Here is a 20,008-nt window from a genome sequence, read left to right as displayed (position 1 = left end):
GCAACCGTCTCAAGCCACACATTCAAGGAATTGAGGATCGTTAGTGCTACGGCCAAATTTCTGTCAAAAAGTCTCAGCTAAAACGTGGTTAGATGGTTCTGGAAGAACCTGTTGCTACTCCAACTGCAAGGTGACAGAATAAGTTTAGAACATTAGAATTTCCCAACTGTTGTGGTATTGTACTGGGCAGGAATAGAGGTAACATCTGTTAGTTTGTCAAAATGTGGACTTTTCGTATTGTCATTTGGATTGTTCTCTCAGGTGAGTTTTGTTTGTTTTCGTTTTTTTTTTCAAGCAAGATGAAGCATTTCGATATATATGTTGAAAGATAGTTGTATGACATGCTAAAACTAGCTAATTACGATGGAGTTCTGCTTTGACTGCAAGTCAGAAAATGATGTTCGTTCCCAACGGTCATGACCATTGGATAAGTATGGTTAGGGCACAGTTCCTCTAGAATCCAGAACTCAAATATAGTCTTAGACCTGATTACTGCCTAAACCCACGTCTTAAAAGGCAGACAGTAATCTATGCACTGTAGTATCTCTTTTGGCAACTATAGCAACAAAAATATAATATATACTAGCATGTTCATAGACAATGAATAATCCAAAATCAATAAATAAGCAAAAAGGGACTGTGTGTTCATGTGTGTGTGTGTGTGTGTGTGTGTGTGTGTGTGTCTTGTGTTTGTGTGTTTGTGTGTGCGTGTGCGTGTGTGTGTGTGTGTGTGCATGTGTGTGTGTCTGTGTGTGTGTGTGTGTGTGTGTGTGTGTGTGTGTGTGTGTGTGTGCGCGTGAGACAGGTGAGAGGTTTGTGATGTCCCCCCAGTCACTGCGTGCACATGTAGGAGAAACAATTAATGTGACTTGCCCAGCCCGTAATTCTGGGCCGGGAACCAGAAAGTTTGTCTGTAAGAAACCATGCGGTGGGAATGACGTCAGCATCAAGTCTGATCAGCCATCGCATGGGAGATACACAGTGGAGAACTCAGAAACAGGACAGTTCATTGTGACCATCAGTAAACTGCAGAAGTCAGATGCTGGGACATACCGGTGTGGAGTGGGCGGCTTTATGTATCATGACGTGGATGTCACAGTTGTGGGCGGTAAGATTAAAAACAAAAGTACATTAAGTATATTAAAACAGATTCATTTATTGACTGATTAATTGATCGATTGATTCATTGTTTGCACAGACCCTTGTTCCCTTTATCCAATTTCACGATCTTGTCAGATGTCAGGTTCTGGGGACACTCTATTGATTTCAACTATGACAAAAGTAAACAATAACAACTTAATCCTAACCCTTACCCTAACCCTACTCTAACCAAAAATGCTTTCAAAATTAGTTTTACCAAGATGTTTTATCAGAAATAGTTTTACCAGTATATTTTATAAAAAGCAAATGTGCAATGGTTTTTTAGTAGTGTTGTCTCTGTCTTTCACCCTTTTCCCAACATGTCCCCAGTACAACAGAGTTCTTTCAGTCAGCTATCTTCTTAAATTAGCAAAAACAAGTACTCACATAATCTCTCTCTTTCTCTCTCTCTCTCTCTCTCTCTCTCTCTCTCTTTCTCTCTCTCTCTTTCTCTCACACACACACACATAGTCATTGCTAAATTCAACAAAGACGGTAAGAGACAAGAGCCAGACATGCTATTTCCCAGAAACAGAGCTGTACCATGAGGGACAGGATGCATGATCATACAATGTGATCTGTGAGGAAGTAACACAGGCATTTGTTTTTGCAGAGCAAAAAAGAGACACAAAACTGGTCAGAACCATTACAAAAAAACAAATGCATGATATAAATAGATATAGATATGTGATGTAAATTCATGATACAATTCATGACAGTAGGCATGAGAGGACAGGACATCAGTATCCTGATGTGGAGAAGCTGGCTGAGGAAATTAATGTCAGGGGGCCATGTCTCCCATCTCTGCCCTGGCACATCAAGGCTTGTTAACTGAAAATGAAGAGGAGGTCCTTCAACAGGCAACATCTCCATAATGGTCCTCAGAGATACTCTTTGAAGCTTTTTAGTCAAATTTGGACCATTTGAATCAGTAGCTCCAGCTGTAGTTCTGGTCAAGCTGTAGATTTCAGCTGCAGGTGCTCTCTATAAACAACTGGTAATAATACAAGGACAAACACAATGTCATCATTCAGTTATGTATCAACACAAAGTCCTTTACCTGACCCCAGGGACCGTGCTTCATCAGTCAATGCAGAACATCCACATATTTTCCCCAATTTTCCCCTCCATTTTCCACAGTTTTTCACAACATGACTAGTACAGGCTATGAGATAAAGACCTCCTGTTCATAGTTCCTTCCTGGCATTGCAGATGGGAAGTGATTTACTGGGCCTCTTTGTCGTGCACATTATCACCATCACTCCTAACAAACATCCTTCTCCAATTTTCTGCAGATGATGAAATTACCACTTCTGTTTTGAAGACGACTACTCAGCCCGCTGTGACAGATCATACAGGTTAGTAAGAAGAACACTGTTCATTGACCTTACCTCTATCTTCACTACCTGTTACAACATTGGAATTTACCATTATCTGTGTCTGTAGAATGAGTTTAAATGGCTTCCTGGTGCAACATTGGGCCCACACCAGGATAGTGCATGATTGTATCTCAACTTGTTACCACACCATACTACTGTCAGCCGTCAGCATTTGGCAAAAACCTTGCATCATGCCACTTATTCGACTGGTAGGATAGGTATCTGTTAACATGAACTGTGTAGGTGCAACTGCAGTCCTAACACAGAGACACCAAAAGATGTAGATGTGATAGGGTTTATAAATCAGTCTCATAAATCAGTCTCATATAATTTATTAACCATTAATTTGGGTGTTTAATATTCTGTTAATTAAACAACTAAGATTAATGGGATACACTAGCTGTAACACTCTGCTACAGTCTTAGAGAGTATTGCAGTACTAATGTATTACAATTACACTACTAAACCCATAACACTCATGCACAACCAGGTTGGTGAAGGTAATTGGGAGTGCTTTGATGGCAGAGGTTGGCATTCAGTGAATACTGTGGCAGAAACAGACAGGACAACAGTTTATTTCAATGATGCTATTTATTAACATAATCAATCCTTCTTGGCAAACCAATACTGATATGGTGACTGTGTGTTCTTGTGTGTGTGTGTGTGTGTGTGTGTGTGTCTTGTGTTTGTGTGTTTGTGTGTGCGTGTGCGTGTGTGTGTGTGTGTGTGTGTGCATGTGTGTGTGTGTGTGTGTGTGTGTGTGTGTGTGTGTGTGTGTGTGCGCGTGAGACAGGTGAGAGGTTTGTGATGTCCCCCCAGTCACTGCGTGCACATGTAGGAGAAACAATTAATGTGACTTGCCCAGCCCGTAATTCTGGGCCGGGAACCAGAAAGTTTGTCTGTAAGAAACCATGCGGTGGGAATGACGTCAGCATCAAGTCTGATCAGCCATCGCATGGGAGATACACAGTGGAGAACTCAGAAACAGGACAGTTCATTGTGACCATCAGTAAACTGCAGAAGTCAGATGCTGGGACATACCGGTGTGGAGTGGGCGGCTTTATGTATCATGACGTGGATGTCACAGTTGTGGGCGGTAAGATTAAAAACAAAAGTACATTAAGTATATTAAAACAGATTCATTTATTGACTGATTAATTGATCGATTGATTCATTGTTTGCACAGACCCTTGTTCCCTTTATCCAATTTCACGATCTTGTCAGATGTCAGGTTCTGGGGACACTCTATTGATTTCAACTATGACAAAAGTAAACAATAACAACTTAATCCTAACCCTTACCCTAACCCTACTCTAACCAAAAATGCTTTCAAAATTAGTTTTACCAAGATGTTTTATCAGAAATAGTTTTACCAGTATATTTTATAAAAAGCAAATGTGCAATGGTTTTTTAGTAGTGTTGTCTCTGTCTTTCACCCTTTTCCCAACATGTCCCCAGTACAACAGAGTTCTTTCAGTCAGCTATCTTCTTAAATTAGCAAAAACAAGTACTCACATAATCTCTCTCTTTCTCTCTCTCTCTCTCTCTCTCTCTCTCTCTCTTTCTCTCTCTCTCTTTCTCTCACACACACACACATAGTCATTGCTAAATTCAACAAAGACGGTAAGAGACAAGAGCCAGACATGCTATTTCCCAGAAACAGAGCTGTACCATGAGGGACAGGATGCATGATCATACAATGTGATCTGTGAGGAAGTAACACAGGCATTTGTTTTTGCAGAGCAAAAAAGAGACACAAAACTGGTCAGAACCATTACAAAAAAACAAATGCATGATATAAATAGATATAGATATGTGATGTAAATTCATGATACAATTCATGACAGTAGGCATGAGAGGACAGGACATCAGTATCCTGATGTGGAGAAGCTGGCTGAGGAAATTAATGTCAGGGGGCCATGTCTCCCATCTCTGCCCTGGCACATCAAGGCTTGTTAACTGAAAATGAAGAGGAGGTCCTTCAACAGGCAACATCTCCATAATGGTCCTCAGAGATACTCTTTGAAGCTTTTTAGTCAAATTTGGACCATTTGAATCAGTAGCTCCAGCTGTAGTTCTGGTCAAGCTGTAGATTTCAGCTGCAGGTGCTCTCTATAAACAACTGGTAATAATACAAGGACAAACACAATGTCATCATTCAGTTATGTATCAACACAAAGTCCTTTACCTGACCCCAGGGACCGTGCTTCATCAGTCAATGCAGAACATCCACATATTTTCCCCAATTTTCCCCTCCATTTTCCACAGTTTTTCACAACATGACTAGTACAGGCTATGAGATAAAGACCTCCTGTTCATAGTTCCTTCCTGGCATTGCAGATGGGAAGTGATTTACTGGGCCTCTTTGTCGTGCACATTATCACCATCACTCCTAACAAACATCCTTCTCCAATTTTCTGCAGATGATGAAATTACCACTTCTGTTTTGAAGACGACTACTCAGCCCGCTGTGACAGATCATACAGGTTAGTAAGAAGAACACTGTTCATTGACCTTACCTCTATCTTCACTACCTGTTACAACATTGGAATTTACCATTATCTGTGTCTGTAGAATGAGTTTAAATGGCTTCCTGGTGCAACATTGGGCCCACACCAGGATAGTGCATGATTGTATCTCAACTTGTTACCACACCATACTACTGTCAGCCGTCAGCATTTGGCAAAAACCTTGCATCATGCCACTTATTCGACTGGTAGGATAGGTATCTGTTAACATGAACTGTGTAGGTGCAACTGCAGTCCTAACACAGAGACACCAAAAGATGTAGATGTGATAGGGTTTATAAATCAGTCTCATAAATCAGTCTCATATAATTTATTAACCATTAATTTGGGTGTTTAATATCCTGTTAATTAAACAACTAAGATTAATGGGATACACTAGCTGTAACACTCTGCTACAGTCTTAGAGAGTATTGCAGTACTAATGTATTACAATTACACTACTAAACCCATAACACTCATGCACAACCAGGTTGGTGAAGGTAATTGGGAGTGCTTTGATGGCAGAGGTTGGCATTCAGTGAATACTGTGGCAGAAACAGACAGGACAACAGTTTATTTCAATGATGCTATTTATTAACATAATCAATCCTTCTTGGCAAACCAATACTGATATGGTGACTGTGTGTTCTTGTGTGTGTGTGTGTGTGTGTGTGTGTGTGTGTGTGTGTGTCTTGTGTTTGTGTGTTTGTGTGTGCGTGTGCGTGTGTGTGTGTGTGTGTGTGTGTGCATGTGTGTGTGTCTGTGTGTGTGTGTGTGTGTGTGTGTGTGCGTGCGTGAGACAGGTGAGAGGTTTGTGATGTCCCCCCAGTCACTGCGTGCACATGTAGGAGAAACAATTAATGTGACTTGCCCAGCCCGTAATTCTGGGCCGGGAACCAGAAAGTTTGTCTGTAAGAAACCATGCGGTGGGAATGACGTCAGCATCAAGTCTGATCAGCCATCGCATGGGAGATACACAGTGGAGAACTCAGAAACAGGACAGTTCATTGTGACCATCAGTAAACTGCAGAAGTCAGATGCTGGGACATACCGGTGTGGAGTGGGCGGCTTTATGTATCATGACGTGGATGTCACAGTTGTGGGCGGTAAGATTAAAAACAAAAGTACATTAAGTATATTAAAACAGATTCATTTATTGACTGATTAATTGATCGATTGATTCATTGTTTGCACAGACCCTTGTTCCCTTTATCCAATTTCACGATCTTGTCAGATGTCAGGTTCTGGGGACACTCTATTGATTTCAACTATGACAAAAGTAAACAATAACAACTTAATCCTAACCCTTACCCTAACCCTACTCTAACCAAAAATGCTTTCAAAATTAGTTTTACCAAGATGTTTTATCAGAAATAGTTTTACCAGTATATTTTATAAAAAGCAAATATGCAATGGTTTTTTAGTAGTGTTGTCTCTGTCTTTCACCCTTTTCCCAACATGTCCCCAGTACAACAGAGTTCTTTCAGTCAGCTATCTTCTTAAATTAGCAAAAACAAGTACTCACATAATCTCTCTCTTTCTCTCTCTCTCTCTCTCTCTCTCTCTCTCTCTCTCTTTCTCTCTCTCTCTTTCTCTCACACACACACACATATAGTCATTGCTAAATTCAACAAAGACGGTAAGAGACAAGAGCCAGACATGCTATTTCCCAGAAACAGAGCTGTACCATGAGGGACAGGATGCATGATCATACAACGTGATCTGTGAGGAAGTAACACAGGCATTTGTTTTTGCAGAGCAAAAAAGAGACACAAAACTGGTCAGAACCATTACAAAAAAACAAATGCATGATATAAATAGATATAGATATGTGATGTAAATTCATGATACAATTCATGACAGTAGGCATGAGAGGACAGGACATCAGTATCCTGATGTGGAGAAGCTGGCTGAGGAAATTAATGTCAGGGGGCCATGTCTCCCATCTCTGCCCTGGCACATCAAAGCTTGTTAACTGAAAATGAAGAGGAGGTCCTTCAACAGGCAACATCTCCATAATGGTCCTCAGAGATACTCTTTGAAGCTTTTTAGTCAAATTTGGACCATTTGAATCAGTAGCTCCAGCTGTAGTTCTGGTCAAGCTGTAGATTTCAGCTGCAGGTGCTCTCTATAAACAACTGGTAATAATACAAGGACAAACACAATGTCATCATTCAGTTATGTATCAACACAAAGTCCTTTACCTGACCCCAGGGACCGTGCTTCATCAGTCAATGCAGAACATCCACATATTTTCCCCAATTTTCCCCTCCATTTTCCACAGTTTTTCACAACATGACTAGTACAGGCTATGAGATAAAGACCTCCTGTTCATAGTTCCTTCCTGGCATTGCAGATGGGAAGTGATTTACTGGGCCTCTTTGTCGTGCACATTATCACCATCACTCCTAACAAACATCCTTCTCCAATTTTCTGCAGATGATGAAATTACCACTTCTGTTTTGAAGACGACTACTCAGCCTGCTGTGACAGATCATACAGGTTAGTAAGAAGAACACTGTTCATTGACCTTACCTCTATCTTCACTACCTGTTACAACACTGGAATTTACCATTATCTGTGTCTGTAGAATGAGTTTAAATGGCTTCCTGGTGCAACATTGGGCCCACACCAGGATAGTGCATGATTGTATCTCAACTTGTTACCACACCATACTACTGTCAGCCGTCAGCATTTGGCAAAAACCTTGCATCATGCCACTTATTCGACTGGTAGGATAGGTATCTGTTAACATGAACTGTGTAGGTGCAACTGCAGTCCTAACACAGAGACACCAAAAGATGTAGATGTGATAGGGTTTATAAATCAGTCTCATAAATCAGTCTCATATAATTTATTAACCATTAATTTGGGTGTTTAATATCCTGTTAATTAAACAACTAAGATTAATGGGATACACTAGCTGTAACACTCTGCTACAGTCTTAGAGAGTATTGCAGTACTAATGTATTACAATTACACTACTAAACCCATAACACTCATGCACAACCAGGTTGGTGAAGGTAATTGGGAGTGCTTTGATGGCAGAGGTTGGCATTCAGTGAATACTGTGGCAGAAACAGACAGGACAACAGTTTATTTCAATGATGCTATTTATTAACATAATCAATCCTTCTTGGCAAACCAATACTGATATGGTGACTGTGTGTTCTTGTGTGTGTGTGTGTGTGTGTGTGTGTGTGTCTTGTGTTTGTGTGTTTGTGTGTGCGTGTGCGTGTGTGTGTGTGTGTGTGTGTGTGCATGTGTGTGTGTCTGTGTGTGTGTGTGTGTGTGTGTGTGTGCGTGCGTGAGACAGGTGAGAGGTTTGTGATGTCCCCCCAGTCACTGCGTGCACATGTAGGAGAAACAATTAATGTGACTTGCCCAGCCCGTAATTCTGGGCCGGGAACCAGAAAGTTTGTCTGTAAGAAACCATGCGGTGGGAATGACGTCAGCATCAAGTCTGATCAGCCATCGCATGGGAGATACACAGTGGAGAACTCAGAAACAGGACAGTTCATTGTGACCATCAGTAAACTGCAGAAGTCAGATGCTGGGACATACCGGTGTGGAGTGGGCGGCTTTATGTATCATGACGTGGATGTCACAGTTGTGGGCGGTAAGATTAAAAACAAAAGTACATTAAGTATATTAAAACAGATTCATTTATTGACTGATTAATTGATCGATTGATTCATTGTTTGCACAGACCCTTGTTCCCTTTATCCAATTTCACGATCTTGTCAGATGTCAGGTTCTGGGGACACTCTATTGATTTCAACTATGACAAAAGTAAACAATAACAACTTAATCCTAACCCTTACCCTAACCCTACTCTAACCAAAAATGCTTTCAAAATTAGTTTTACCAAGATGTTTTATCAGAAATAGTTTTACCAGTATATTTTATAAAAAGCAAATATGCAATGGTTTTTTAGTAGTGTTGTCTCTGTCTTTCACCCTTTTCCCAACATGTCCCCAGTACAACAGAGTTCTTTCAGTCAGCTATCTTCTTAAATTAGCAAAAACAAGTACTCACATAATCTCTCTCTTTCTCTCTCTCTCTCTCTCTCTCTCTCTTTCTCTCTCTCTCTTTCTCTCACACACACACACATATAGTCATTGCTAAATTCAACAAAGACGGTAAGAGACAAGAGCCAGACATGCTATTTCCCAGAAACAGAGCTGTACCATGAGGGACAGGATGCATGATCATACAACGTGATCTGTGAGGAAGTAACACAGGCATTTGTTTTTGCAGAGCAAAAAAGAGACACAAAACTGGTCAGAACCATTACAAAAAAACAAATGCATGATATAAATAGATATAGATATGTGATGTAAATTCATGATACAATTCATGACAGTAGGCATGAGAGGACAGGACATCAGTATCCTGATGTGGAGAAGCTGGCTGAGGAAATTAATGTCAGGGGGCCATGTCTCCCATCTCTGCCCTGGCACATCAAAGCTTGTTAACTGAAAATGAAGAGGAGGTCCTTCAACAGGCAACATCTCCATAATGGTCCTCAGAGATACTCTTTGAAGCTTTTTAGTCAAATTTGGACCATTTGAGTCAGTAGCTCCAGCTGTAGTTCTGGTCAAGCTGTAGATTTCAGCTGCAGGTGCTCTCTATAAACAACTGGTAATAATACAAGGACAAACACAATGTCATCATTCAGTTATGTATCAACACAAAGTCCTTTACCTGACCCCAGGGACCGTGCTTCATCTGTCAATGCAGAACATCCACATATTTTCCCCAATTTTCCCCTCCATTTTCCACAGTTTTTCACAACATGACTAGTACAGGCTATGAGATAAAGACCTCCTGTTCATAGTTCCTTCCTGGCATTGCAGATGGGAAGTGATTTACTGGGCCTCTTTGTCGTGCACATTATCACCATCACTCCTAACAAACATCCTTCTCCAATTTTCTGCAGATGATGAAATTACCACTTCTGTTTTGAAGACGACTACTCAGCCCGCTGTGACAGATCATACAGGTTAGTAAGAAGAACACTGTTCATTGACCTTACCTCTATCTTCACTACCTGTTACAACATTGGAATTTACCATTATCTGTGTCTGTAGAATGAGTTTAAATGGCTTCCTGGTGCAACATTGGGCCCACGCCAGGATAGTGCATGATTGTATCTCAACTTGTTACCACACCATACTACTGTCAGCCGTCAGCATTTGGCAAAAACCTTGCATCATGCCACTTATTCGACTGGTAGGATAGGTATCTGTTAACATGAACTGTGTAGGTGCAACTGCAGTCCTAACACAGAGACACCAAAAGATGTAGATGTGATAGGGTTTATAAATCAGTCTCATAAATCAGTCTCATATAATTTATTAACCATTAATTTGGGTGTTTAATATTCTGTTAATTAAACAACTAAGATTAATGGGATACACTAGCTGTAACACTGTGCTACAGTCTTAGAGAGTATTGCAGTACTAATGTATTACAATTACACTACTAAACCCATAACACTCATGCACAACCAGGTTGGTGAAGGTAATTGGGAGTGCTTTGATGGCAGAGGTTGGCATTCAGTGAATACTGTGGCAGAAACAGACAGGACAACAGTTTATTTCAATGATGCTATTTATTAACATAATCAATCCTTCTTGGCAAACCAATACTGATATGGTACAATCAATAATCAACAGCAAATAGAATGATGAAGAGGTAAATTGTAACAAAATGGTGATGAGTCTATGTACAGGCATTCAGTGTAGAACTGAATGAGTGTTAGACCAGAGATGAGTGAGTGTGTGTGTGTGTGTGTGTGTGTGAGAGAGAGAGAGAGAGAGAGAGAGAGAGAGAGAGAGAGAAACAGGACTTCACCATACTGTGACTGAGTGCACTCTTCTCTCTCTCTCTCTCTCTCTCTCTCTCTCTCTCTCTCTCTCTCTATCTCTCATTATGTACAAATGACTGACTCATCCCACGATGCTGTAATCACAGATCTAAGATAGTTTTGCATAAGTGAAAACTGGGGGGGTGGGGGTCCCAACCCAAGTGAACTGGTTGGAGTGAACTGTAGTTCATTTTTTGCTGATCTGACAGCTCCATATAGCCTAAACCAAACTCAGCCTGACTGAACTCAAGCAAGTCACAGACAACTGTTCAGATTCAACTGTTCGTATTCAGATATTGATATCGGGTATCGATGTCAGGCATCAATACCAAAGTTTTCACCACAGATGTCATGTAAGCAGTTGTGAAGAAATATTGATGTTAAACAGCTGATCAATTACACAACAGCTGATTTTGCACAAGCAATTTTTCGTCTGGTGAGTACCAACAGCATAGAGGTTCAAGTCTGTGTTGGATGCTCAAATGCCTGAGGTATGTAACAAACAAACAAACAAACAAACAAAAAAATTGTGCTGATTGCATAAAAACACAAAGCATCTCCAACCCCAGACACCATAACACTCTTAATACTGTTTACACTGCTCTGACCTAAGAACTTCCCTTTACTGCTCTTTCATGAGTTTCATGAGGACTTGCAACCGTCTCAAGCCACACATTCAAGGAATTGAGGATCGTTAGTGCTACGGCCAAATTTCTGTCAAAAAGTCTCAGCTAAAACGTGGTTAGATGGTTCTGGAAGAACCTGTTGCTACTCCAACTGCAAGGTGACAGAATAAGTTTAGAACATTAGAATTTCCCAACTGTTGTGGTATTGTACTGGGCAGGAATAGAGGTAACATCTGTTAGTTTGTCAAAATGTGGACTTTTCGTATTGTCATTTGGATTGTTCTCTCAGGTGAGTTTTGTTTGTTTTTGTTTTTTTTTTCAAGCAAGATGAAGCATTTCGATATATATGTTGAAAGATAGTTGTATGACATGCTAAAACTAGCTAATTACGATGGAGTTCTGCTTTGACTGCAAGTCAGAAAATGATGTTCACTCACAACGGTCATGACCATTGGATAAGTATGGTTAGGGCACAGTTCCTCTAGAATCCAGAACTCAAATATAGTCTTAGACCTGATTACTGCCTAAACCCACGTCTTAAAAGGCAGACAGTAATCTATGCACTGTAGTATCTCTTTTGGCAACTATAGCAACAAAAATATAATATATACTAGCATGTTCATAGACAATGAATAATCCAAAATCAATAAATAAGCAAAAAGGGACTGTGTGTTCTTGTGTGTGTGTGTGTGTGTGTGTGTGTGTGTGTGTGTCTTGTGTTTGTGTGTTTGTGTGTGCGTGTGCGTGTGCGTGTGCGTGTGTGTGTGTCTGTGTGTGTGTGTCTGTGTGTGTGTGTGTGTGTGTGTGTGTGCGTGAGACAGGTGAGAGGTTTGTGATGTCCCCCCAGTCACTGCGTGCACATGTAGGAGAAACAATTAATGTGACTTGCCCAGCCCGTAATTCTGGGCCGGGAACCAGAAAGTTTGTCTGTAAGAAACCATGCGGTGGGAATGACGTCAGCATCAAGTCTGATCAGCCATCGCATGGGAGATACACAGTGGAGAACTCAGAAACAGGACAGTTCATTGTGACCATCAGTAAACTGCAGAAGTCAGATGCTGGGACATACCGGTGTGGAGTGGGCGGCTTTATGTATCATGACGTGGATGTCACAGTTGTGGGCGGTAAGATTAAAAACAAAAGTACATTAAGTATATTAAAACAGATTCATTTATTGACTGATTAATTGATCGATTGATTCATTGTTTGCACAGACCCTTGTTCCCTTTATCCAATTTCACGATCTTGTCAGATGTCAGGTTCTGGGGACACTCTATTGATTTCAACTATGACAAAAGTAAACAATAACAACTTAATCCTAACCCTTACCCTAACCCTATTCTAACCAAAAATGCTTTCAAAATTAGTTTTACCAAGATGTTTCATCAGAAATAGTTTTACCAGTATATTTTATAAAAAGCAAATGTGCAATGGTTTTTTAGTAGTGTTGTCTCTGTCTTTCACCCTTTTCCCAACATGTCCCCAGTACAACAGAGTTCTTTCAGTCAGCTATCTTCCTAAATTAGCAAAAACAAGTACTCACATTCTCTCTCTCTTTCTTTCTCTCTCTCTCTCTCTCTCTCTCTCTCTCTCTCTCTCTCTCTCTCTCTTTCTCTCTCTCTCTTTCTCTCACACACACACACATAGTCATTGCTAAATTCAACAAAGACGGTAAGAGACAAGAGCCAGACATGCTATTTCCCAGAAACAGAGTTGTACCATGAGGGACAGGATGCATGATCATACAACGTGATCTGTGAGGAAGTAACACAGGCATTTGTTTTTGCAGAGCAAAAAAGAGACACAAAACTGGTCAGAACCATTACAAAAAAACAGATACATGATATAAATAGATGTAGATATGTGATGTAAATTCATGATACAATTCATGACAGTAGGCATGAGAGGACAGGACATCAGTATCCTGATGTGGAGAAGCTGGCTGAGGAAATTAATGTCAGGGGGCCATGTCTCCCATCTCTGCTCTGGCACATCAAGGCTTGTTAACTGAAAATGAAGAGGAGGTCCTTCAACAGGCAACATCTCCATAATGGTCCTCAGAGATACTCTTTGAAGCTTTTTAGTCAAATTTGGACCATTTGAATCAGTAGCTCCAGCTGTAGTTCTGGTCAAGGTGTAGCTTTCAGCTGCAGGTGCTCTCTATAAACAACTGGTAATAATACAAGGACAAACACAATGTCATCATTCAGTTACGTATCAACACAAAGTCCTTTACCTGACCCCAGGGACCGTGCTTCATCTGTCAATGCAGAACATCCACATATTTTCCCCAATTTTCCCCTCCATTTTCCACAGTTTTTCACAACATGACTGGTACAGGCTATGAGATAAAGACCTCCTGTTCATAGTTCCTTCCTGGCATTGCAGATGGGAAGTGATTTACTGGGCCTCTTTGTCGTGCACATTATCACCATCACTCCTAACAAACATCCTTCTCCAATTTTCTGCAGATGATGAAATTACCACTTCTGTTTTGAAGACGACTACTCAGCCCGCTGTGACAGATCATACAGGTTAGTAAGAAGAACACTATTCATCGACCTTACCTCCACCTTCACTACCTGTTACAACACTGGAATTTACCATTATCTGTGTCTGTAGAATGAGTTTAAATGGCTTCCTGGTGCAACATTGGGCCCACGCCAGGATAGTGCATGATTGTATCTCAACTTGTTACCACACCATACTACTGTCAGCCGTCAGCATTTGGCAAAAACCTTGCATCATGCCACTTATTCGACTGGTAGGATAGGTATCTGTTAACATGAACTGTGTAGGTGCAACTGCAGTCCTAACACAGAGACACCAAAAGATGTAGATGTGATAGGGTTTATAAATCAGTCTCATAAATCAGTCTCATATAATTTATTAACCATTAATTTGGGTGTTTAATATTCTGTTAATTAAACAACTAAGATTAATGGGATACACTAGCTGTAACACTCTGCTACAGTCTTAGAGAGTATTGCAGTACTAATGTATTACAATTACACTACTAAACCCATAACACTCATGCACAACCAGGTTGGTGAAGGTAATTGGGAGTGCTTTGATGGCAGAGGTTGGCATTCAGTGAATACTGTGGCAGAAACAGACAGGACAACAGTTTATTTCAATGATGCTATTTATTAACATAATCAATCCTTCTTGGCAAACCAATACTGATATGGTAGAATCAATAATCAGCAGCAAATAGAATGATCAAGAGGTAAATGGTAACAAAATGGTGATGAGTCTATGTACAGGCATTCAGTGTAGAACTGAATGAGTGTTAGACCAGAGATGAGTGAGTGTGTGTGTGTGTGTGTGTGTGTGTGTGAGAGAGAGAGAGAGAGAGAGAGAGAGAGAGAGAAAGAGAAAGAGAGAAACAGGACTTCACCATACTGTGACTGAGTGCACTCTTCTCTCTCTCTCTCTCTCTCTATCTCTCATTATGTACAAATGACTGACTCATCCCACGATGCTGTAATCACAGATCTAAGATAGTTTTGCATAAGTGAAAACTGGGGGGGGTGGGGGTCCCAACCCAAGTGAACTGGTTGGAGTGAACTGTAGTTCATTTTTTGCTGATCTGACAGCTCCATATAGCCTAAACCAAACTCAGCCTGACTGAACTCAAGCAAGTCACAGACAACTGTTCAGATTCAACTGTTCGTATTCAGATATTGATATCGGGTATCGATGTCAGGCATCAATACCAAAGTTTTCACCACAGATGTCATGTAAGCAGTTGTGAAGAAATATTGATGTTAAACAGCTGATCGATTACACAACAGCTGATTTTGCACAAGCAATTTTTCGTCTGGTGAGTACCAACAGCATAGAGGTTCAAGTCTGTGTTGGATGCTCAAATGCCTGAGGTATGTAACAAACAAACAAACAAACAAACAAAAAAATTGTGCTGATTGCACAAAAACACAAAGCATCTCCAACCCCAGACACCATAACACTCTTAATACTGTTTACACTGCTCTGACCTAAGAACTTCCCTTTACTGCTCTTTCGTGAGTTTCATGAGGACATGCAACCGTCTCAAGCCACACATTCAAGGAATTGAGGATCGTTAGTGCTACGGCCAAATTTCTGTCAAAAAGTCTCAGCTAAAACGTGGTTAGATGGTTCTGGAAGAACCTGTTGCTACTCCAACTGCAAGGTGACAGAATAAGTTTAGAACATTAGAATTTCCCAACTGTTGTGGTATTGTACTGGGCAGGAATAGAGGTAACATCTGTTAGTTTGTCAAAATGTGGACTTTTCGTATTGTCATTTGGATTGTTCTCTCAGGTGAGTTTTGTTTGTTTTTGTTTTTTTTTTCAAGCAAGATGAAGCATTTCGATATATATGTTGAAAGATAGTTGTATGACATGCTAAAACTAGCTAATTACGATGGAGTTCTGCTTTGACTGCAAGTCAGAAAATGATGTTCACTCACAACGGTCATGACCATTGGATAAGTATGGTTAGGGCACAGTTCCTCTAGAATCCAGAACTCAAATATAGTCTTAGAACTGATTACTGCCTAAACCTACGTCTTAAAAGGCAGACAGTAATCTATGCACTGTAGTATCTCTTTTGGCAACTATAGCAACAAAAATATAATATATACTAGCATGTTCATAGACAATGAATAATCCAAAATCAATAAATAAGCAAAAAGGGACTGTGTGTTCATGTGTGTGTGTGTGTGTGTGTGTGTGTGTGTGTCTTGTGTTTGTGTGTTTGTGTGTGCGTGTGCATGTGTGTGTGTGTCTGTGTGTGTGTGTGTGTGTGTGTGTGTGTGTGTGTGCGTGAGACAGGTGAGAGGTTTGTGATGTCCCCCCAGTCACTGCGTGCACATGTAGGAGAAACAATTAATGTGACTTGCCCAGCCCGTAATTCTGGGCCGGGAACCAGAAAGTTTGTCTGTAAGAAACCATGCGGTGGGAATGACGTCAGCATCAAGTCTGATCAGCCATCGCATGGGAGATACACAGTGGAGAACTCAGAAACAGGACAGTTCATTGTGACCATCAGTAAACTGCAGAAGTCAGATGCTGGGACATACCGGTGTGGAGTGGGCGGCTTTATGTATCATGACGTGGATGTCACAGTTGTGGGCGGTAAGATTAAAAACAAAAGTACATTAAGTATATTAAAACAGATTCATTTATTGACTGATTAATTGATCGATTGATTCATTGTTTGCACAGACCCTTGTTCCCTTTATCCAATTTCACGATCTTGTCAGATGTCAGGTTCTGGGGACACTCTATTGATTTCAACTATGACAAAAGTAAACAATAACAACTTAATCCTAACCCTTACCCTAACCCTACTCTAACCAAAAATGCTTTCAAAATTAGTTTTACCAAGATGTTTTATCAGAAATAGTTTTACCAGTATATTTTATAAAAAGCAAATGTGCAATGGTTTTTTAGTAGTGTTGTCTCTGTCTTTCACCCTTTTCCCAACATGTCCCCAGTACAACAGGGTTCTTTCAGTCAGCTATCTTCCTAAATTAGCAAAAACAAGTACTCACATTCTCTCTCTCTTTCTTTCTCTCTCTCTCTCTCTCTCTCTCTCTCTCTCTCTTTCTCTCTCTCTCTTTCTCTCACACACACACACATAGTCATTGCTAAATTCAACAAAGACGGTAAGAGACAAGAGCCAGACATGCTATTTCCCAGAAACAGAGCTGTACCATGAGGGACAGGATGCATGATCATACAACGTGATCTGTGAGGAAGTAACACAGGCATTTGTTTTTGCAGAGCAAAAAAGAGACACAAAACTTGTCAGAACCATTACAAAAAAACAAATGCATGATATAAATAGATATAGATATGTGATGTAAATTCATGATACAATTCATGACAGTAGGCATGAGAGGACAGGACATCAGTATCCTGATGTGGAGAAGCTGGCTGAGGAAATTAATGTCAGGGGGCCATGTCTCCCATCTCTGCCCTGGCACATCAAAGCTTGTTAACTGAAAATGAAGAGGAGGCCCTTCAACAGGCAACATCTCCATAATGGTCCTCAGAGATACTCTTTGAAGCTTTTTAGTCAAATTTGGACCATTTGAGTCAGTAGCTCCAGCTGTAGTTCTGGTCAAGCTGTAGATTTCAGCTGCAGGTGCTCTCTATAAACAACTGGTAATAATACAAGGACAAACACAATGTCATCATTCAGTTATGTATCAACACAAAGTCCTTTACCTGACCCCAGGGACCGTGCTTCATCTGTCAATGCAGAACATCCACATATTTTCCCCAATTTTCCCCTCCATTTTCCACAGTTTTTCACAACATGACTAGTACAGGCTATGAGATAAAGACCTCCTGTTCATAGTTCCTTCCTGGCATTGCAGATGGGAAGTGATTTACTGGGCCTCTTTGTCGTGCACATTATCACCATCACTCCTAACAAACATCCTTCTCCAATTTTCTGCAGATGATGAAATTACCCCTTCTGTTTTGAAGACGACTACTCAGCCCGCTGTGACAGATCATAGAGGTTAGTAAGAAGAACACTGTTCATTGACCTTACCTCTATCTTCACTACCTGTTACAACATTGGAATTTACCATTATCTGTGTCTGTAGAATGAGTTTAAATGGCTTCCTGGTGCAACATTGGGCCCACACCAGGATAGTGCATGATTGTATCTCAACTTGTTACCACACCATACTACTGTCAGCCGTCAGCATTTGGCAAAAACCTTGCATCATGCCACTTATTCGACTGGTAGGATAGGTATCTGTTAACATGAACTGTGTAGGTGCAACTGCAGTCCTAACACAGAGACACCAAAAGATGTAGATGTGATAGGGTTTATAAATCAGTCTCATAAATCAGTCTCATATAATTTATTAACCATTAATTTGGGTGTTTAATATCCTGTTAATTAAACAACTAAGATTAATGGGATACACTAGCTGTAACACTCTGCTACAGTCTTAGAGAGTATTGCAGTACTAATGTATTACAATTACACTACTAAACCCATAACACTCATGCACAACCAGGTTGGTGAAGGTAATTGGGAGTGCTTTGATGGCAGAGGTTGGCATTCAGTGAATACTGTGGCAGAAACAGACAGGACAACAGTTTATTTCAATGATGCTATTTATTAACATAATCAATCCTTCTTGGCAAACCAATACTGATATGGTACAATCAATAATCAACAGCAAATAGAATGATGAAGAGGTAAATTGTAACAAAATGGTGATGAGTCTATGTACAGGCATTCAGTGTAGAACTGAATGAGTGTTAGACCAGAGATGAGTGAGTGTGTGTGTGTGTGTGTGTGTGTGTGTGTGTGAGAGAGAGAGAGAGAGAGAGAGAGAGAGAGAGAGAGAGAGAGAGAAAGAGAAAGAGAGAAACAGGACTTCACCATACCGTGACTGAGTGCACTCTTCTCTCTCTCTCTCTCTCTCTCTCTCTCTCTCTCTATCTCTCATTATGTACAAATGACTGACTCATCCCACGATGCTGTAATCACAGATCTAAGATAGTTTTGCATAAGTGAAAACTGGGGGGGTGGGGGTCCCAACCCAAGTGAACTGGTTGGAGTGAACTGTAGTTCATTTTTTGCTGATCTGACAGCTCCATATAGCCTAAACCAAACTCAGCCTGACTGAACTCAAGCAAGTCACAGACAACTGTTCAGATTCAACTGTTCGTATTCAGATATTGATATCGGGTATCGATATCAGGCGTCGATACCAAAGTTTTCACCACAGATGTCATGTAAGCAGTTTTGAAGAAATATTGATGTGAAACAGCTGATTGACTACACAACAGCTGATTTTGCACAAGCTATTTTTCATCTGGTGTGTACCAACAGCATAGAGGTTCAAGTCTGTGTTGGATGCTCAAATGCCTGAGGTATGTAAAAAACAAACAAACAAACAAACAAAAAAAAATTGTGCTGATTGCACAAAAACACAAAGCATCTCCAACCCCAGACATCATAACACTCTTAATGCTGTTTACGCTGCTCTGACCGAAGAACTTCCCTTTACTGCTCTTTCGTGAGTTTCATGAGGACATGCAACCGTCTCAAGCCACACATTCAAGGAATTGAGGATCGTTAGTGCTACGGCCAAATTTCTGTCAAAAAGTCTCAGCTCAAACGTGGTTAGATGGTTCTGGAAGAACCTGTTGCTACTCCAACTGCAAGGTGACAGAATAAGTTTAGAACATTAGAATTTCCCAACTGTTGTGGTATTGTACTGGGCAGGAATAGAGGTAACATCTGTTAGTTTGTCAAAATGTGGACTTTTCGTATTGTCATTTGGATTGTTCTCTCAGGTGAGTTTTGTTTGTTTTTGTTTTTTTTTCAAGCAAGATGAAGCATTTCGATATATATGTTGAAAGATAGTTGTATGACATGCTAAAACTAGCTAATTGCGATGGAGTTCTGCTTTGACTGCAAGTCAGAGAATGATGTTCACTCACAACGGTCATGACCATTGGA

The 20,008-nt window shown here is 40.5% G+C and overlaps 2 protein-coding genes across 2 annotated transcripts; both read left to right on the top strand.

Annotated features, from left to right (window-relative positions):
• The first annotated feature begins 819 nt into the window (after nucleotides 1–819).
• LOC115815908 (polymeric immunoglobulin receptor-like) lies at nucleotides 820–7,533 on the top strand. Its single transcript, XM_030778877.1, has 6 exons — nucleotides 820–1,108; nucleotides 2,436–2,498; nucleotides 3,313–3,615; nucleotides 4,943–5,005; nucleotides 5,830–6,132; nucleotides 7,466–7,533. Exons 1-6 carry the CDS (start codon nucleotides 820–822, stop codon nucleotides 7,531–7,533), a joined length of 1,089 nt encoding a protein of 362 aa, XP_030634737.1.
• An 823-nt stretch (nucleotides 7,534–8,356) lies between these two features.
• On the top strand, nucleotides 8,357–18,133 carry LOC115815907 (polymeric immunoglobulin receptor-like). The gene is made up of 7 exons (XM_030778876.1): nucleotides 8,357–8,645; nucleotides 9,969–10,031; nucleotides 12,346–12,648; nucleotides 13,996–14,058; nucleotides 16,342–16,644; nucleotides 17,978–18,040; nucleotides 18,129–18,133. Exons 1-7 carry the CDS (start codon nucleotides 8,357–8,359, stop codon nucleotides 18,131–18,133), a joined length of 1,089 nt encoding a protein of 362 aa, XP_030634736.1.
• Nucleotides 18,134–20,008: the final 1,875 nt, after the last annotated feature.

This window comes from Chanos chanos, chromosome 7 (assembly GCF_902362185.1).
Source record: "Chanos chanos chromosome 7, fChaCha1.1, whole genome shotgun sequence".
NCBI lineage: Eukaryota > Metazoa > Chordata > Actinopteri > Gonorynchiformes > Chanidae > Chanos > Chanos chanos.
This window is presented reverse-complemented; position numbering and strand designations above follow the sequence as displayed.